The following is a 21,715-nucleotide window of genomic DNA, read 5'->3' as shown; positions in this document are numbered from 1 at the left end:
CTAGTTGAACAAGCAAAACACATATCTGAGTGGAGGTGCACTTTAAATAGTAACTTTTAATAGAGCTACAGTTACATTTATACAAAGACAAACAGATAGTTAATGTGAACTTTACATAATTGTACAGTATTAACTATTGGACAATATTTTTTTGTATTTACATCACAATTATTGAAATAGTTGAAATAAAATGAAGACTGTCAGGTTTAACCGTGTTTTTTCATTTTCCCCGGCTGAAATTGGTCATCACAGGAGGTCAGAGGTCACAGTCAGCTCCCAGTGAAGCCCTCAAACATGTTCACTGATAAAAGATCTTCAACCAAAGTTAAATACAAGCTGCCATGTCACAGAACTGTGAGGTTAAAGATATGTTATAAAGAAAATAAATATATGTATATGTAAATCCAGCTCTGTGTGAGAACATTTTCCTAAAACGTCAGAGTGTTTAAGCTCCTTCTGTCTTTTACAGCGTCACTGAAACTGTGATGTGCAGTTTTTGTGACCTGTACAAACATTTGTATGAGTTAAATGGAGCCAAATAAGCCTTTTTCTCCCAAACCACAGGGAAACCTGAGCAGAGAAAAGTCTTTTCCTCCCATTTAAACATTTGAGCTGCAGGTTTGATCAACAGTATAAGTGCAGTGGCTTATTTAATAAGTTTATAGCTGGCTCCATGTTGCTTCCCCCCTCAGCTCAGCCAGTTAAAGAAGTCCTCTGCCTTTAAGAAGCTGTGTTTGCAAACTCTTTGCAGGTATTTCACCATCAGGCTGAACCTGGCAGCCTTTTTCAGTTTCTCTTCTCCTCCTCCACTGTTTCCTGCTCATCCTCAGCTTCCTCTTTGTGCGTCAAGCGGCCGTTTGTGCCGTTTGAAACTGTCCCGAGCATCTTGGCGCTGTGCTCCTGCGCCTTCGCCCGCAGCGCAGCGATACTGTTCTCTCTCAGCTCCTCTTTAGAAATCGGGGAGTTTGTGTCCTTCCTCTCTGTCTCCTTCTCTTTCTCTTCCTCCATCTCTCTGTCGATTGGTTTCTCCTGTACCGGTGATGGGGGTGTGCAGCTGGTTTTGCCTGGATAGGTGTGTGTGGTTTCCACCGACTTCTTGTGCATACCTGTGAGGAAGAGACAGGATGAGATGTCGTTCAGAATAAGATTTAAGTGTTTTAATGGCTAAAATGAAAAAAAAAAAACATTAAAAAGGAATGTAACTATTGCTAGTATGAAATCTTGTCTATTAATGAGGTATTTGACACTAAAAAGAGAGAATAACTATAGGCAGAGGAAGGATGGGTGGAAGACACATCTTATTCAATTAGAGTCATCTCATTGATCTGAACTAATCAATTGACATGAGGTGAGAGAGGAGATTTGGTCTAATCTGACCTGATGGAGTAGGATTATCACTGTATCGACCGCTGCCTCTTATTGACACGCCGACACTTTTATTGGCTCCTAACCTGAGCAGGGCTAAGCTCCCACTTCCTGTTGTCAGGATTCATCTGTTCCCTGAAGTTCGATTTTTACTGGTTTCAGTCAGAAGTCACAGGGGAATTCATTTTGAGTTAACTTTTTTATTCATTTTAAGATTTTTCTGCTCCTTTAAAAAACATCCAACATGTTGGACTTTCAGGATGATTCTCATGAATATCATTATCTCAGCAGAGTGGTCACAGTGGGAAAACGGCTCTGTTTTATTCACATGTCCCACTCAGTCATGGTAATCTGTTTACTACAACAGAACCAGGACAAACTGAAATAACCACTCAATTCCTCATTTATATTTTTATATTTGCACATGTACAAGAAACTTGGATTATATTTGTAGGCCTATATGTACATATATGTACTTTCAATTTGTGTGATTATCATTACATTTAACCTTGTGCTGTGCTACTCCATCAATCAATAAAAGTACATCTTATCTTATCTTATCTATTTTTTTCTTATCTTATCTTATCTCACTGTGACACATAACACAACAGGATGATTCTGCAGCGACTCACCCAGTAACCACGGAGCGTACGATTCTGTGACTCCGTCCTTGGCCGACTTGAGGATGGACTCGGGCAGGGGGATGGAGTGACGGACCATGGCGCCGTACAGGCCGTACTCTGCCATCACACTGCTGCGACCCCAGCACTTCTCCCTCTTCCTCCACTTGGCTCTGCGGTTCTGAAACCACACCTGCACAAACAACCGGCACAGCACGTAAGATAAGGTCAAATTAGATAAAACAAGATTTTATGAATGATGTAATTTCCCTGTATTAGATTAAATCTGTGCAAATAATGTGTCAACCAAAACATTCATGATCTGTCTTCTGTCACACTGATGGTCACATTTAAATGTGTTTTGCTCATTGTTATTTATATCCTTACAGTATTTGCCATAAAATATGGAGGGGACCTTTGATATCTGCCTTCTCAAACCATTGGTTATAACTCTATCTTTTACAAAATCTTGGCATCAACCTGTCATCACTGCTTCTCTGTATAAATGCAGGACCAGTAAAACAATGACATCTGCTGGAGATTTAAAACAACAAAAGCTCTTGTTTTAGGCACTGGTTGTGAAAATAATCTTGCTCTTGAATGTTTTTGCCTCCATCCCTTAATACAGATGCATTATGGAGCCCCAGATGTAAAAACTGTGTGATGACGACCACAGGTCTACAACACTGGCCTCCAAATTCAGTGTGTGATATTGCTATTTTACTCCCATTGTTCACTTCATCAGTAGAATGTCGCCTTTTGTCACTTGTGTGAGTGTGTGTGTGTGTGTGTGTGTGTGTGTGTGTGTGTGTGTGTGTGTGTGTGTGTGTGTGTGTGTGTGTGTGTGTGTGTGTGTGTGTGTGTGTGTGTGCGCTCGTGCATTATCCTCCCTCTGCCTAAATTGATTTCCACCATCCAGACTTTGTAATAGCCTCAGCAAGCTTGTGAATATGGATGAGGAAAACAGGGGGAGAAAAACAGCATCCTAAAATGGCCGGATGAGATTGTAGGGATGATGTGTGTGTGTGTGTGTCTGTGTGAATCTGTGTGTGTCTGTGTGTGCGTCTTTTTCAGACCTGGAATTAAAAACGATCAAAGCCGAGCCGGGAAAGCTATTCAGGTAGATCTGATGATAACCTCCATCTCATAAAAAGATGGGCCTCAGATGAGCAATCATGCTTTTTGACAGCGACGGTGTGAGTGTGTATGTGTGTGCGTGCATGCGTGTGTGTGTGTGTGTGTGTGTGTGTGTGTGAAGTGCTTCCTGCAAGAGGTGACCCCGGGGGCAAAGAGGCTGATTGAAAAATAAGTTAATTTCCAGGGCCAATCGATGGGGGACAGGAGCTCAAATATCACGGGAAATTAAAATGCTCATAACAGCCAGGCAGAGCCTCCGCTCAGCCGCTGACCTCTGCTAATTAATTTCCGTGTAGTTATCATTTCATTTTCAGCGCTGTGGCCCGCCGCTCGCAGGGAGAGAGGTGATAAGTTCTCCTCAATTAACTAATTACACTGAGAGGTTGAATTGGCTGCTAATGTGGGAGCTGGGGAGAGTTTGTGAGGATGATGATGGAGCAGATGACCCCACTCTGTTTGCCTGAATACTATCTATCTATCTATCTATCTATCTATCTATCTATCTATCTATCTATCTATCTATCTATCTATCTATCTATCTATGCAGAACATACCTAGATTATTTGGCTAAGCCTATATAAGTCTTAAAACAAGACAATTACAGCATCTTCAGAATGTGAAATATTAGAAAAACTAGGTAAATTTAACACTCTGCTCTGACTGGACACATCTGCACAGACATGGACACACACCTGGATTCTGTCCTCAGGTAGCTCGGTCTTCATTGAGAGCATTTCTCGGGCGTACACATCAGGGTAGTGAGCGTCATTAAATGCTTTCTCCAGCTCCTCCAGCTGATAGGAAGTGAAGATGGTTCTGCACACCAAGGAAAATGGAGCACATGAGAATAAATGTTATGAACCTATACATTTTATTTTCTTCCATGTTTGTCTATTATTTGTCAAATAAATGAGGCTAAATCTGAAAATCTTATGAAACAATGAAATAGAATAATCACTAGATTATCCAAATCAAGATCAGGTAAAATAAGAAAAAAAATGTTCTTCTTCTTTTTTTTTTTTTTTACCTCATGAAACAATAAAAAAAAAATTAAAATAAGAAAAATCAATGTCTATTTTTCCATTTCTATACCAAAGTGTACAAAACATTAACAGGTGATTTGATTTTTATTTCTAACAAAAAATGTGTTTATTTTTAAACCACAGCTGATCATGGTTATTTTAGAGGGAAAGAGGAATTTTGCTCTGCTTTCATATTAAATACAAACACCATATTAACCCCTAACACACATTACACACACAGAGGTGAAATTATGGTGTTTTTTTCGTTGGGATTTCATCACTGACACCAAACGAAAGCGGCCTGCTTTGAAACACGGCCTAGTAGCTACAGCAGATCCCATCATCGATGTAAAAAATAAAATTCAGACATATTTCTGAATGTCTCTCTCTTGTCTTTACCGGGTTTAATGCTGTATGTCTGTTGTCTTTACCTGTGTCGTCGTTTCTTTCTTTTCTTGCTCTGACTCATGGATGATTTACAGAATTTCTGGTCCCCGGAGGAGAAACTCATGTCATCAGAATCTGTGAGGAAACACATCACTCATCAACCTCAAGTAATAATAATTATTATTATTAGGCTATTACTACTACTACTACAAGCATAATAATAACAATATTAATATTATAATAATAATAAATAACAACGATAATAACAAATACATGTCTTTTTTTTTTTTTTTCATTAGGCCTGTCTTTAAAAAAAATAATTCTCCCTGGTGTCAAATAAATTATTTCTTAATTCTGAAGCCTGAAAAGAAAAGAAAAAGAAAGTAGAAAAGAAAAAATGAATAGGAAAAATTGAGTTTAAATTGTCAAATTATTTTAATCCCAACACGCGGTTCCCAGTATTTCCCCCTTTTTGATGCATTGAAAAACAAAACGACAAAGGCCTGTAGATTCCGTGTGTTTTTTTCAAAGTATCAAAGTATTCATTCAAAGAATCTTTCAGTCTATTTTCGTTTTTGTTGCTCAGTCGCAGCGCGCGAAACCTTTGACACTTGTGCTCCTTTTCTCCTTCTGTGGCGCAGGTAATTACTCTCACTATAGCTGGATAAATAAACCAAAAATGTGATCTAAATGAACTTTGATTTTAATTTTCATCAGAAACATTACATTGTGCATGTGTTAACCAGATGTACAGCAGCAGCATCTTGTTTCAGACACTCACCGGAGCTGGCGGAGTGCTGCGCCTCCATCTGCGCCTCCATGTGCGCCGCTCTGTGCAGCGGCTGCAGGTGCGCCGCGTTTTGCGCCTCTGACAGCACCTCCAGAAAAGCAGGCTGACTGTAAAACGAGTGTATTCCCTCCGGTCCCAGCAGACCCATGCCGACCCCGACCCCGACTCCTAGCCCGCCGTGACCGAGCGCCGACCTGGCAGCCAGGACGTGCGCCCTGTGCGGCAGAGCCTCCAGCGGCCGCCGCGGCGCCGCCGGAGGCTCCTTGTTGAGGCCGAGCAGCTCCTGGATCCCGAAGCCGGTGCGCCGGTGCACCGTGGGGGCCATCTTCCAGACAGGAGGCGGCTGCTGCTGCGGCTGCTGCTGCTGCTGCTGCTGCTGCTGCTGCTGGGATCCCCCGTGGTTCACGCTGGTTTGAGAAGCTGGTTTCTGGTTATTCTCAGTGTCTGAAAGCACAACTCCCTCCTTCCCTGTCATGGTTGTGAAAGTGCACTTTTCTTTTCTTTTTTTGTTTTTCACTCCGGAGTCCCTGGTGCAATGAGCGGAGTGGTGCTGCTCCTCCTCATCACGCTGCCCCTCTCCTCTGCTTTTTATCCAACAGGCAACAGGCGTCAGCCAATCACAGGAGAGGAGACAGCACACTGAAGTTTCCATCAGCCCCAATGAGCTTTATCCAAACACAAAGCAAATATGTGGTAATTACGTGTGACAGAACAGCCTGACTATATTTTAGAAACTGTGAGGCTGTGGATGGAGTCTGTCGAAGTCCCTGACGAATGGGCTAATAAGTGATGTCATCTCTTACAGATGGTGTCAATCACCACGGTCATACTCATTGTTTTTTTTGTTTTACATAAAAAGATAAATTTGATACCATATCGAATCTAGGAAAATAAAGTTTTGACTTGAACTGAGAGTGGAGAAGGCAAAAGTAGTTCTTATTTCTATTTCATTTTATATATTTTTTTAATCATCATAGCTCGTAACCTATATAAGCCAGAAAAGAGGATCAGGGATTTTACTTTCACTAACTCTTCGTGTTCTTGTTGCTGATGATCTAATCCAAACAGACTCGATGAAGCTTCAAGTCGAGGGAAAACCAGCTTGATTTGTCCAAAGTGAGAGGCGTGAGTGTGAAAATAGTAGTAATATAGCTATAGGTCCCAAAAATGGAAGACAAAAATCAGAGGCAAAGAGCAAATAATGCAGCTCAGTCCAGTGCAAAGCTGTTTTTTTAAAGATAAAATAGTGAGTTACCATTAAAATGGGGAGTCACTGCAAAATTATTTTCATTATTCTACTTAATTATTTCCCATTAAATATGCCAATAACACAACACTCATGTCTGCTCACAAGCAAGAGAAAACATAAATATTGGCCTAATAGAAAATTAAATGATTACATTTAAATAAATGCGTATAAACAATTTCTCTGACAGTTAATTGATCAATTCAGCTTGTTATTAGAAAGACAACACACTGATTGATCCGGTAGCTCCATCCCCAACGTCCCATATATAACTCACTCAGTGTGATTTGCATATCCCGGCCTCATGTCTTTGGTTGGTAGCTGTCTGCGCATCTGTTGATAGGTTATTAAGCTTTGTTTATTCTTTGACGGGTCACATGATAAAGAATACAATGTCCCAGTTCGGGGTATTTAGGACACACCAGGGTGGCAATTAAATACCAGACAAAAAAAAAAAAAAAAAAACAGGGAGCAAATGCCAGTGCACAATAGCAGCAGATTTATTTACCTCCTGAGGCTCAGCTGTTTGTTTGTTTTTTTATACTTGAGGTTTGGTATCAGAAAGGGAAAAAAAGAAAAGCTGTGACTAAGACTGAAAGTGTTTCTGTGAAAGTGAGAGCAGAGACTTTTGGATCCGCCGGGGGAAATTACCTGCAGCTTCTCCTCACACTCATTTATCCAGATTCAAACAGCACTGAAATGTGAAATGAAGCGAAAAGATCCTCATCTTCCCGTCCGTCTTCACGACTTTAATCCTCACTAATCAGCCATTATTCAATTATTGCGCACCTTCAATTATCGTTAGCGGATCATTTGCGGCACGCTTTCGGACAGCTGGGTGGATAATTACGGAGAGAGAGGATGAGAGTTTATGGAGATGAGCGGACGCGCACGATGGAAGCGCAGATAGGGTTTTTTTTATTATTATTTTATCAATGGGACATGTGGTGATGAATAAATAAAGGAAGAGGTTTCTCCCCGTGGGACCGTTTGGTGCCCGTGCGTCAGGCTGTCAGTGGCGGTCAAACCCACACCAGATTCACTGCTGCTTTGTAATCTGACCTGGGATCAGGAGATGTGGCAACAGTGGCATCAGTGCTCTGTTGTTCTCGTGCGTCCGCTGAGATATCACGTTTTATTATCATTTTTTAGTCTCCCTAGTCTCTAACGTTTAGTTCGGGATTGGTTTCTGGATAATTTAGTCTTTATTTATTTCACAAGAAGTCAGTGTGAAAATCAAATCTTCAAAGTCAAATGGTCCAGATGTTACAAAGACCTAGAGAGGCTGAAATTACCCTCAGCATCTCATGAGAAGCTATTAGAGACATTTCATTAGAGGTGAATGAAGAGATCAATGCCATACCAATAGCTATGCTAATGAGGTTTCTACAGCACACACACACACACACACACACACACACACACACACACACACACACACACACACACACACACACACACACACACACGTGCCGATTACTTCCACCAATCATATCCTTCATCTTAGATTAGGATGCAGCTGAAACCAATTTCTGCATCATACTGTACATCTCATCTCATCTTAATTCCAGCTCCAGCTCCACAGGTCTGGGATCAGCCACAAGAAGAGAGGAGTAAAACTGAGAGTGAGAATCAGGGAAGACTCTTTGTAAGCGAGTAAAAACTATTTACCATAATTATCCATCAGTCTTTTATTCTTTTTGATTTGGTGAAGTTATAAATAATAATCCTCTGTAAATTGTGATGTGCTTTTATAAAAAAAACCTCTTTCAATCTGGTTGTAATTATTGTAGCCTACCAAAGTAACTTGTAATATAGGTTGAAATAAATGATGCCAGTTTTTTTTTTTTTAAAGAAACAGTGTAATGTCTAAACATGAGAACTGTAGCAGTCTGTAAACTATATTTCCTTTTGCCTTATTCACCAGGTCTATTCTTTTGTCCCACAGTCCTAAAGCCCAGTATCATTTCCATGACTTCTGGGAACATGAACAGTATGGAGGACAGAAACTGACAAAATCAAAATCTAAGAAATAAATGACCTGATAAATACATAAATAAATGTTCCACTGCACCGCCATCACCAATAATAATGTGAAAAATTTAGACATTTACTTATAAAATGTCAAATGTATTGATATAGTATCTGCTTTATTTCCTTATTCATTCACTTTCTAATTACATTTTACGTGTCAGTTATTCAATTGTTTGAATTTATGTTTTTATTTCCATTTGCATTTTCGATCAAAATTACACAGAAATGTTTCCATACTGTAATTGTTGGTTATTTTAGTTTTCACTTCAAATACTGAAGCCATCCGTCACTGTCATTGCCCCTTACAGAAAGAATCAAGCACCGGGGGAAACACACAATGCACAATTCACATTGTATCATCTGCTCCAAAAAGGGGCTTTACCACAAAATACATCTTGCCCCAATGGATGTGATGTTTTCAATAGTCTAAGACATCTTTTCTTTAAAATTATTTAACATAACCAGTAGCAACCATCATGGCTTGAACATCCAGGTGAACACCTACTCCTTCATTATTCCAGTTCATTCAAACTCATTGTGCATGTGAAATTCATCACATCATAACATTATATGAAAGATAATGAAAAAAAAACAACCTTTGTGATATTGCATTTACAACAAAAATAAAATTCCATCACTTTTCCAGAACCTTCAACAATTTTATTGACTGTCTTCCAGGCCTGGAAAATAAGACTTCATGACTTCCTGATCAATTAAGAAAAACAACATCAACTGCACTTGACAAATATTGATTACAGATTACAGAACAACCTGCACCCTTTGACTTAGTGGATATGAGTCTGTTGTATAAAAACATTATTCAACACATCTTTAAATAGCTAAATGATAATTAATAAATTCAGCTTTTCAATGAAAATAAACCTTTAAGGATAGGAGAGTCTGGCTCGGTCATATTCTGGTGGAGTTTGTGAGCCATTGTCAGCTCGTTCTGTCTGATCTATCTCTGTCTTTGTTTGAGGCTCCACAAATGGCTCCTCTAATCTAGCTAATTGCGTTTCCCAGAGCTCGGGGTTTAAGAAGAAGAGCTGGGTCACCATCTAACCGTTGATCAAAACATCCTATTAAGGTGAAGAAACAAAAGGCTCTCACAATCCTAACAATGTGCCACTGGTGATTCAACAGTTTGCTCTGTGGGCACAAAGCATTAATTAGGGCAATAATTTCATGCTATTGCCGTTCTATAGTCTCCATTTCTGTATGAGTGCATCTATTTATGCTCTGAAGTTTGTCGGGGTCTCTGACTTGCCGAGTGTGCCGCATTCCCCTGTTGCATGTGCAGATGTGTTATTGGCATAATGAGGAAAATACTTTGGGAAATGTGGGAGCGGGGGCCCCCTCCTTCCTCTCTTCCTCCCACCAGCACTGAAACTTTCTTGACAAAATAATATTCTTCATCGTGGTTACTTGTAACGAGAATTGACATAATTACTCGGGCCCATTTCTTGTCTAATTAGCACACTTCCACAGTGGATAGGGACTAGCAGTTAGGCAGGAGAAGGGAATCGGACAGGCATGGCAGTAGCAACACAAAAAGGGGGCCCCTGGTTTCAGCGTAATTAGGTGAGACAATGCCCCTGACTGTTTTGAGCCATGGCGGCGGCTCAGAGCTGGGGCCGAGCGGGCGAGCGGACGCCCCGTGAGGTACATCTCCCTGAGACCCTAATAAGCCCCTAATTGTCTTTCTTTCTTTTTTTTTTTAATTCACATGGGCTGCAGCAGCAGACATGAAACCAGCCTATTCCTGGTCTCCTGCAGAGATCATGGCCGTCGTCCTGCAGGAAAGGAGATTTGATTTGAGTTGACTCACCCAGGATCTTTACTGTTTGGCCCCAAAAACTCCAGACAGCTTGTAGACCCACTAACATCCTGTGACAGCGTCCCAAAACCTGGAGAGCTGCCAACATGTTGGAAACGAAGGATAGACACCCACTGTTATCAGTGCATCATTATTTTTTTTCAGTTTTCCCAGTAGTAGTATATAAAAAAAAACAGCCATAAAAGCCAACTCATTCATGATATCTGCAACAATGCAAAACAGTCTGCTGAGTATCGCTAAAAGAAAACACATCTGTACAGTAGTAAATTCATCAGTTTTAAAAAAAAATGACAAATTTATTTCAAGCAGTGTTAATTGGTTCATGAACACGCCTTATAAAGTTGAATGGTGATGCCGAGCCAAAGACGTAAAACCAAAACAATCAGCTGAAAGATGCTAAAAGGGAAACTGCAGGACTGAACTTATTTATATTATCAGATTCACTTTCTTTTTTTCTCACAGCTAAAGTAATCCCTGAACCACAAGCAACAGGTTGGGCTGTTTAAGGACACACGCACACACACACAAACACACACACACATAGAAAAAGGGTCCATATGTTTGAGGCCACTTCTAATGGCAGGTGGTGCTCATTTCATAAGTCGCTCTCTCTAACATCCCCTGCAGTCAAGGCCTCGCAGCTCAGAGGAACGTCAATTCGATGTGCCCTCACTCCTTTAATTAGCTGTCAATTAGCGCAAATGAATCAACTCTTCGCCTAATTAAGCAATGCCACCAGGCAGCTCCCATATACAGGCCATTGTGTAAGCAGCATGAGAAAACTACTAGCTAGCAAACTCGTTTTGGATCACAAGTGCAACCTAACGATCACATTGACACACACTGTTCAGGGTCCTGTGTATGCATGTGTGTGTGTGTCTTTGTGGGGTGTAAGGGAGGGTGAACTCACACACTTTGTCACAAAACAAAAAATTACTTTCCTGACTCATATGTTGATATTTCCTGCACAGGGACTGTTTTTATGTGCAAAACAAGTAGCCTACATACAGTGCAGGACATTACCCCACTTACCCCATTTCCTACTTTCAGCAAACTGTCACCGCTCCAAAACACACAAACACTGAGCAAACACACTGTGACATGAGCTCTTAGCCATCCATTTAGGCCTTTAAATGTTTCTAATCCCCTAATCCCCCAAATATGTCTTATAGTTTTATGTTTGATTCAGATCAGGGGATTTACTGCACAGCAATTTAATGGAAACACTTATTTTCGTCAAGTAAACAAAACATGTGCCATTCAAGGCCGCTCCTGGATGATTTAAAAATATTTTGGCTGTTCTGACATGCAGCATAGCAGCCAGGAACCACTTTTTTCAAAAATATTATTTTGTGGTGTCAGAAATTGTGTGGACATGTTATGACAATGAGAAGATAATGCATTAAAATATAATAATTCAACATACTCTTTATCATTTTAGAAAACGATTATCTTCACTAAAATATTCTTTCACATTGCTAAATTATATTTTTATGCTCAAAATTGAACATTTAAGGTTTCATAGCTTCTCTTTCTGTCTTTCCATCTTGTGTTTAGTTATTCCTCTGCCTCCTTCAGTGATAATGGTACATGTAATAAATGCAGTCCACTTGCCATAATGGAGCTGAGGCTCAGTAAATTGGAAGTGCATCTCAGCCTCCCAGGAGCCTCCAAAGCAGCCAGGAAGCCATGGACAGCTGGGCGACTGCCCGTAACACAGGAGACCAAACCATGAGATCACAGTTTAAACAAAGTGTTAAATCACATGACATTATAATATCATTGAATTTACTGAATTTAGGAAGCAGAAATGTGCATTATATTAACAGACACATGATATATCAGGCACCAGGACCCTATCTCGTCTTCATATCCCTGCCTCTCCTGAATTATTATTATCTCTGGTGGGGACTGAATTCACCCCACCCTCCCAAAGCGATCATGGTGGCGGTGGCTCAGGTGGAGTCAGTGAGCGGTGATTACAACCGCACATGGTCCAACCATATAGTAGAGTTATACCTAGTGCTGTACTTTCAAATCGTGGGATTGATACCCGGCCTCCAATTGCAGAGGATGATTTTTACCATGCAGACCACATACTTCATTTACAGTTGGAGCGGAAATGTAATCTCTTCAAACATCTGGTCGCGTCCGACTCTCAAGACGAGAGCCAACACCTTTTATTAAAGTCAAGCTGCCTTTAGCACATTGTTAACAAATGAGTTCAGATGTCTTTTAATTTAGTTTCTATGTTTTTATTTCACACACTATGTGTAATTTTCACTCCAAACAAGTGGCCCTCATTTGAATATTGTTGTACAGAGGTGACAGATGCTGTAAAAGATGCAGGAGAGGGTGTTTTATTTTGGGTTGAGTATTGATGAATAAAGCAAATCTGTGCAGGTGTTACAATAGTTAACTGAGCTGCTCATTAAACACATCTGTACATTAGAGATCCCTTGACACTGGGCGACCTGAACAGTCATACATCATTTAGTTAATAAGTTAATACATGTTCTCTTGGACCGGCTGCAGAGATGTAGCCAGAGGTTTATGACGTCTGAGGTCAGGAGTCAAACTGGACCAAAGGCAGAGAAAAACAAAAGCTCTGTCTCTTATCATATTGACGAGTGCGATCAAATCAAAATAAGTGTTACAGTGATCCAGGCTGCAGCTTGCATCCTGGTCATGAACACAACAACACAAAGAGAGAGTGAGTGTGTCGCCCGTCCTAGCTGAAAAGCTGACACAAGTATTTTATGGCCTCAGTAGTCAGTGTTTATGTATAAACCCTAGAGTTTACAGACTTTCCACGCTGCGGTGTGCGTGGTCAGTCAGAGTCAGAGTTTGAAGTTGATTGGAGGAGCTGTTGAAATATAGATCGGCACCAGTCCCTCCATTTATCGTCTTCATATTTCATTTCCAGAGAATACATTAAATTACAAACCTGTAAACTGTAAATCAGATGATTAAGTGAATTCAATGTCACATCAGGTGAGGTTGTTGTAGTGCTGTCTAAGATTTTGTTCATGTGATCATGATGTAATCAATGGGTCTCAAACAATGCTTGTAAAAATAATAATAATAAATACTCCCATTAAAATCTGATGTTTTTATCTTTTCTTGATATTATTTTATCATTTATCCTTAAAGTAATCTGGGAGTAATCAAGTGTAGCAGTCTGTGATCTGTCCACAGCACAACACCACTGAAGGGCATTATCTGACCTATTATGGAAATATGATCACTCAGTCAGTCAGTAACATTTGCTGTTGTATTTCCAGCCAAAATTTAACATTTTAAAGGGTTAGGGTAAAAAGTAAGTTTGTGTGTTAGAGTTGTTTCGTTGCCTTATCTCCTTTGTACTGCAGCTATGACCGAACCAAACTGTACAAAGACGACAAAACCTGTTGTAAAGCCCTCTCCTCACTGTGAGGGATGAATGATGCTGCTTCATTTTGTCCATATATGTCCTGGTGAACATGTGTGTGAGCGTGTGTGAGGATGATGTGTGTCATGAAGATCCAATCTCATCGGCACGTGAGCAGTTCAGCCATGTTGCCCCCCCCCTCTCCCCTCTCCCCCCTCCCCCCTCCACCAGCCACTCTGCACCATTACAGGCAGTAATTGTTATTTAATGGATTAAACATTCATCCTTCCCGTGCAAACTCCCAGAGGACCCGAGGACAGCATCACCATGTTCATACAGCTAAACATCCCCCAACACACACACACACACACACACACACATAGACGCCAGTGCTCATTTGATGACAGTGTTTGTGCTTAAAATTCAATTACCCACTTATTGATAGCTCTCTGGGGTGCTAAAGAAGTGGACACGGTGCTGCTGGAGGTGTGGATGATTTCCCAGGAGGCCTCAGTCTCCTCTGCACATCTCCAGCTGGATCTATTTCATGGCTTTACTCATCAGCAGCAGACGCAGATGGAGCATAAGCAGCCGTCATACACCTGCACACACCAGCGCATGCAGACACAGGGGGAGTATCACACACACACATCAACACACATCAACACACACAGATACAAACACAGAGATACAAACACAGGTGATTTTGTTATTATTGTATGCAAACAACTATTGGTGAGTTTTATAAAAAAATGTTCTTTGTGCCTCATGAGAAAAGTGACCAAAGATTTCTATGGACAAAAAGCTGCTACACTTTCATTTTTGAATCATCTATGTCACAAAATAGTAAGAGAAGCCAGTTACAATTCCTCATAGCCCATAGATTAAACACAGAGGGAAAACAGCAAATCACATTTAAAGAGGAGCAACCAGCAACTCTTCAAAGTTTTGCTTAATAAAGGAATAAATGCATGTTTGGTGATTGATTTATTGTCAGTTATCTAATTGATTAATCAGCTTCTTTGAGCTTTACTAAATTTTAACAGCCAATAGAATAAACTAAGCCCAGTTTCAAGCTAAAATGTACTCATGTTTACATTAAGAGACATGATCCCCCTTCCACTCTAGAGAGCCAAATATGTTAACAATTAGTGCTACATTTTTTTTTTCTCGTTTTTCTGAATTTACTTTCAGGAACTGTGAAATTACATTACAGGAAAAAACACAATAGTTCAGCTCTGTGGAAATCATGACAGTGTGAAATTGAGTCCTAAACAATAACAGGGCCCTGAAGCTGATGCATTTACTACTATGACATCATAAATGTCCATTAAATAGGCCTACGTTGTTACAGCAATGTTTCCTTATTCTCCACATCTTTCTCCAAACATTTCAAGCTCCAAACAAGCTAGGATGAGATCAGATCAGCAGTCAGAGCCACAGGTAGTGGCCCACAGGTTAGCCACGCGTCTCCATGCCCCCTGAGGCCCCCTGAGGCCCCCCGGGGCCCCGTGGGAACACTTGGCTTGCTGCTGGCCTCGTTTCTCTACTAATTACAGCACTTGTCTCAGCTCTCCCATGAGACGCCACCACACTGATGACAGAACGCCCCGGTCTGGAGCTCTGCATCGCTCTGCAACAGCTGGGGCCGACGGCTGCACGTCAATACCCTGGGGGGGGGGTGTAGGGGTAACGCTGGCGTATGTGTGTGTGTGTGTGTGTGTGTGTGTGTGTGTGTGTGTGTGTGTGTGTGTGTGTGTGTGTGTGTGTGTGTGTGTGTGTGTGTGTGTGTGTGTGTGTGTGTGTGTGTGTGTGTTTGGGGAGGGGGTGGTGTTGCCATTTTGCAGACACCATCCTAACTCTGATCTTTGCTCTGATAACTGCAACACCTGCGTTTCCTTACACTAAGTAAGATTTTTTTAATTTTTTTTTTTTTATAACACAATAAAATGTCCAATTTCATAAACAGGAGCTTTGATTAGAAAAATAAAGATGAATCTTTGTTGTCCTGTGATGTGGCAGGGACAGACCGCAGGTTAACCCGTCCCTTAGGATGACACTGGATCGATGAGCTCTATACATACTGTACTCCTCTCTGTGTGATTGCTGTGGCTGTTCATTAGCAGCTCGCTGGGTTTTTAATGGCCTGCACACTTCTGTTGGCCGTAAATCTCCAGACTCCACCCAGGTTTGCTCCCCTGTCCCATCAAAGACCTGTGAAGAATGAAGTCAGCGTGATGAAAAAGAGAATGAGATTTATCTCCTCCTCCTCCTCCTCCTACTGAGACGAGCTCATGAGCAAAGAGAAATGACAAGTGAGACCTCTGTGAGACCCACCCGTGAATGTGATGGTGCCACTGGATGTGTTTGAGATGCTAATGAACCTGCGGGTCAAAGACAGACACATCAGCCCCCACATCAGCTAATCCAGTCCAACCCAAACGTATTTGTTAAAGTAATTTAAAAGAATCCCAGTGGATCAAATCGCAGTACAGAAGAATGAATGAAGGAGTTTTATTTACCTGAGAGGACAGGGATGAGGAACAGGAAGTCAGGCTGTTCCTATGGTGATCGAGCAGGTGTACATAACGAGGGTCAGGTGTGTTGACAGGTGACTGAGGAGTGATGGAAACTGACCGAAGAACAACAGGGACTGAAATGACAGGATGAGTTGTTATTGAGAGACATGACGATGCTGTCGTTCTGACGGAAAGAAGTTTCTGGCCTTAATAATCAGTGTGACTTCAAGCATCACTTAAATGAATTATGTGGTGTTGTTTTACTTTGTCATGTCAGATAGGATGGTGACTCTAAATTATAATTAGTTGTTAATTCTTCCAAAATCCAAACCGTCGATTTTGCAGCGCTGGGTCATTTAAATATCATTTTGAAGAGCTACGTTAGTCGTCTCACACTGTTGATGCAACTGCAAGAACATGGGAGATGGGAGATTAAAGATTAGATACAGTTTTTATACTCTGTGTTTTTATCTTCAGGGGACTGTGATTCATTAATCTATTTTGAGATATATACCATTTTACATTAATTTTTTTTAATTCTGTAGTTTGTTTTATTTGTCTTTTCAAATGAAAAAAGGTGTATTGAGGGATTTTTTTTTAATGAAAGATATCGTTTTTTCTTTTTTGTTTGGAAGAAATTCAATTGCTGAATCATTGCTCAATACCTGAGTGGGGACTGTGTCTTTAACTAGGAAACTTAACATTGGTTTTTACAACAAAAACAAAAAACCCTTCATAAATAGGAACATCTAATATCTGTGAAAGAGAAGATTATAATAAGACTGATGCTAAAAATCAACTCTCTTTGATGTTTTATTAATAGTCAGACTGAACTGTGTTTCCACAACCTGTTCAACACAAGATGAAGCCAGGAACACAAACATGTTAAACTGCTGATTCCAGGTCTGGGTTTTGGTCTCACCTAATCCACACTTTTATTTTGAGGCAAAGCTAATTGTCATAAAATGTAGTCTGACAGTTGGTCTGACCACTGAGTGTGGGGAGTGAAGACATGTTGTTGCGTCCATTGGCTATGACCTTTTTGTTCCCTTGCAGTTCCAGGTCAAGAAATCTAGGTCACAGAACAATGCACTCTCTCTGCTGGACCGTAGCGGGGTGCCAAACCCTTCACATGGTCCCCTCTGACCCTCATCCCTGCAAGCCTTCACATCCAACCACTCAACACCCTGCTACACTTGGCAGAAGCACCAAAACCCCCAGTGGTATTCAGCTGTGTCACACCTTCAAATAAAGCAGCATGGGGAGTCCCCTAGTGGTTAGATGTTACAACTACACTCTATCTATCTATCTATCTATCTATCTATCTATCTATCTATCTATCTATCTATCTATCTATGGTTCTTTGAAACTAGGCTACTTTAATTCAGAATTTCATATACAGATTTAACATTTACAGAATAGAGTAGGCTACACAGAGTGACTATTAGCCCATCAAGATATGTGCCATGACATAAATCAAATACCATCACATGCACAATAGTCCTTTCAATGTCAAAATTATAGTCAAGAACATAATACTGTAATATGAAATCTTAGAACATTTGATTGATTTGATTTGATTAATTAATTATCTTTCATTTCACTGGAGAAAAACTAGGCTATAATATAGCCTATTTGATTTTGATTTGATTTAGGCCACATATAGCCAATTTTTCCTTGTTTTTTTTATATGTTTATATCCTACAGTATATTATGCTGTATATAGCGTCGACAATACACAGCTTTAATAGATCCTGAGTTTTGTTTGAGTATTGTATTGGCTTGATTTCCATAAGTTTTATGAAGGTTGTACATGCTTTGTTGATCCGGTATTTATTGTTCCTCCATCATGATGGATGATACTTCAAGGTAAGTGAAGTGATCTGTGTTTTCCAAGATCTAGCCTACTCCTTTATTTTTATGTGTTGGTGTATTGATGTTGGTGACTTCTATAGTGTCAATGTATTTGCTGAAAACTTCAACACTAATGTGCTTTCTGCTTCTCAAACCAATGGTTTTCCTTTGAATGTAGCCTATACGAGACCTGTCCAGTTTATTTTCCAACTCGGCCCACTGTTCAAGGGGGTTGAGGTCCAGACTTGAAAGCTGCATCAGCAGTGAATCGTCCAGGTGGAGGCGGTGTGGAGCAGCGGCTTTGTGCAGGTGTTGATGGAGCAGGAGGTTAAAGAATGAGCGGTGAAGCTGCAGTGTTAAGTGAAGTTACAGTGTGTGAGTGTGTGTAGTGACGGTGAGTGTCATAAAAGACTGAGTCCCGCTGTGTTACTCAGGCTGCGCTACAGCGTCTATTCACGGGCGCGATCCCACTACTGAGCGGCACGGGGGCTTTGACCTGCTCCGTTTCCGACCTGGACCGGTGCACCCCTCCTTAGACGACCTGGTGGTCCCGGGCTCCCCCAGGAGCACCATATCGATACCGAACTTAGCGCGGACACCCGATCGGCATAGTCCGCTGCAGCTCAGAGCTCCTGAGCTCAAACGATCCTCCAGCCTCAGCCTCCCGGTAGCGGGGATTACAGGCGCGCGCCACCGCACCCGGCGACAAACTCACTCACTCACAGGGGCTTTGAGGCTGACCGCCGTGACGTCATCACCTGGGCAGGTGAGACTCAAAAGCATCCGATGAAGTTACGTCTCATAGGAAGACATGAGTATATTACAGTTTTTCTCCAGTGGTTTGGCTCATTTCTTGAAACAGAAATACATTCTCAAAACTCTAAGATCATTTGTCTGTAACAGTCTTACAGTTCAGCACAACACCATAGCTCACTTGCAAAAGCTCACATCTCTCCTAAAACAGTGTCAAAACTAAATTCCTTTGACAAATAGTCAGTGCCCCCAAAAAGCACCGTCCCTTTGCCATATAGTGATAAAACATCTAAACATTTTGACATTTGCCTGCCCTACACAATGCCAGAGGACCATTGGAATATCCCTCATGTCCACCTCTCAGTCTTTGCCCAGTGCTTCATTGACAGTGGTTACTGTAGGCCTATTTTTTTTTTTTTTTGTCTAGCTAACAAAATACAAACACGATAAGAGTAACATCCAAGGTTTGACGTCACACATTGCGCTCACATTGCCAAGGGCCACTGTTATCCACACACATAAAGTAACTTCCATCAGAGTAAAAAGAAAATGTACTGTAATTTGAACATATCAACAAAAAACAAGGGAAATTATAGCCTATGTGGCCTAAATCAAAGTCAAGCAAATATTCTAAGAGATTCATATATTCATGATGTTCTTGACTATAATTTGGACATTGAAAAGACTATTGTAGCCTACATGTGATGGTATATATAGTATTTGATTTAGTGTATTTCATATCTTAATGGGCTAATAGTCACTCTGGGTATTGTCTACATATTCTGTACTCTCTATCCATCTCTAACGATAGATAGATAGATAGATAGATAGATAGATAGATAGATAGATAGATAGATAGATAGATAGATAGATAGATAGATAGATAGATAGATAGATAGATAGATTGATTGATTTACAACAGAAACCTCTTCAATATGCAAAGTGTCCTAATACATTTGGTGACCACTATGTGTAAACTCAGAAACTAGAACTGACTCATGTGCTGCCAACATCCATCAGGCTTACTTTCATGCTCTTTGGCAAAGTTTGATCTTCCAGTTTTTGAAGCACGGAAACACCACTTTCCATGTAGGCTATAGGAAGAGTAGCCCATCTATGGAGGGGTATGTATCATACTCCTCAATACTCCTCCTATGTCAGATACACTAATACCGACTGGTTCTTAAAGGGATAGTAGCATTTTTTTTAAAGTGGGGTTGTATGATCTACAAATAGCCCCTAAGTACTTTAATTGCAGTAGAAGACTCTCTGCACTCCTCCCGTTAGCAACGCCAGCCCATAGCCCTGCCCAGAGATTTACAACTTACAGTGTTGTGAATGGACCCAAAGAAACCGCCTATTTTCGCAGCCTAAAAGAGGTTTTACGTGGAAAAAAAAATACACAGTTCCATTGTTCGCTATAATCTTTTCCAGCCCCTCGCCTCGAAGTGCAGGAAAAACGCAGTTTTTATTTGGACCTAACCAACTCACGTATCCCTAACCCCATTGTTAGCACCCGCCGATCAGCAGTTGGTTAGGTCCAAATAAAAACTGTGTTTTTCCTGCACTTTGAGGGGCTGGAAAAAATTATATTATAGCGAACAATGGAACTGTGTATTTTTTTTTCAGGTAAAACCTCTTTTAGGCTGCGAAAATAGGCCATTTCTTTGGGTCCATTCACAACAATGTATGTTGTAAATCTCTGGGCAGGGCTATGGGCTGGCGTTGCTAACGGGAGGAGTGCTGCAATTAAAGTACTTAGGGGCTATTTGTAGATCATACAACCCCACTTTTAAAAAAAAAATGCTACTATCCCTTTAAGGCAAAGCTGCATCAACAGTGAATCCTCCAGGTGGAGGCGGTGTGGAGCAGCGGCTTTGTGCAGGTGTTGATGGAGCAGGAGGTTAAAGAATGAGCGGTGAAGCTGCAGTGTTAAGTGAAGTTACAGTGTGTGAGTGTGTGTAGTGACGGTGTAGTGTCGGTGAGTGTAATAAAAGACTGAGTCCCGCTGTGTTACTCAGGCTGCGCTACAGCGTCTATTCACGGGCGCGATCCCACTACTGAGCGGCACGGGGGCTTTGACCTGCTCCGTTTCCGACCTGGACCGGTGCACCCCTCCTTAGACGACCTGGTGGTCCCGGGCTCCCCCAGGAGCACCATATCGATACCGAACTTAGCGCGGACACCCGATCGGCATAGTCCGCTGCAGCTCAGAGCTCCTGAGCTCAAACGATCCTCCAGCCTCAGCCTCCCGGTAGCGGGGATTACAGGCGCGCGTCACCGCACCCGGCGACAAACTCACTCACTCACAGGGGCTTTGAGGCTGACCGCCGTGACGTCATCACCTGGGCAGGTGAGACTCAAAAGCATCCGATGAAGTTACGTCTCATAGGAAGACATGAGTATATTACAGTTTTTCTCCAGTGGTTTGGCTCATTTCTTGAAACAGAAATACATTCTCAAAACTCTAAGATCATTTGTCTGTAACAGTCTTACAGTTCAGCACAACACCATAGCTCACTTGCAAAAGCTCACATCTCTCCTAAAACAGTGTCAAAACTAAATTCCTTTGACAAATAGTCAGTGCCCCCAAAAAGCACCGTCCCTTTGCCATATAGTGATAAAACATCTAAACATTTTGACATTTGCCTGCCCTACACAATGCCAGAGGACCATTGGAATATCCCTCATGTCCACCTCTCAGTCTTTGCCCAGTGCTTCATTGACAGTGGTTACTGTAGGCCTATTTTTTTTTTTTTTTTGTCTAGCTAACAAAATACA

General features: G+C 41.2%; 1 protein-coding gene across 1 annotated transcript; it reads right to left on the bottom strand.

The window, feature by feature from the left end:
• Window positions 1-786: 786 nt before the first annotated feature.
• On the bottom strand, window positions 787-5,796 carry LOC311007276 (visual system homeobox 2-like; the record flags this gene model as incomplete). The annotated part of the gene is made up of 5 exons (XM_084000399.1): window positions 787-1,106; window positions 1,998-2,178; window positions 3,815-3,938; window positions 4,576-4,666; window positions 5,313-5,796. 5 exons carry the CDS (start codon window positions 5,794-5,796, stop codon window positions 787-789), a joined length of 1,200 nt encoding a protein of 399 aa, XP_083856525.1.
• Between the last annotated feature and the right edge of the window lie 15,919 nt (window positions 5,797-21,715).

The sequence above is a fragment of the Trachurus trachurus genome (assembly GCF_905171665.1).
Source record: "Trachurus trachurus genome assembly, chromosome: 24".
Lineage (NCBI taxonomy): Eukaryota > Metazoa > Chordata > Actinopteri > Carangiformes > Carangidae > Trachurus > Trachurus trachurus.
This window is presented reverse-complemented; position numbering and strand designations above follow the sequence as displayed.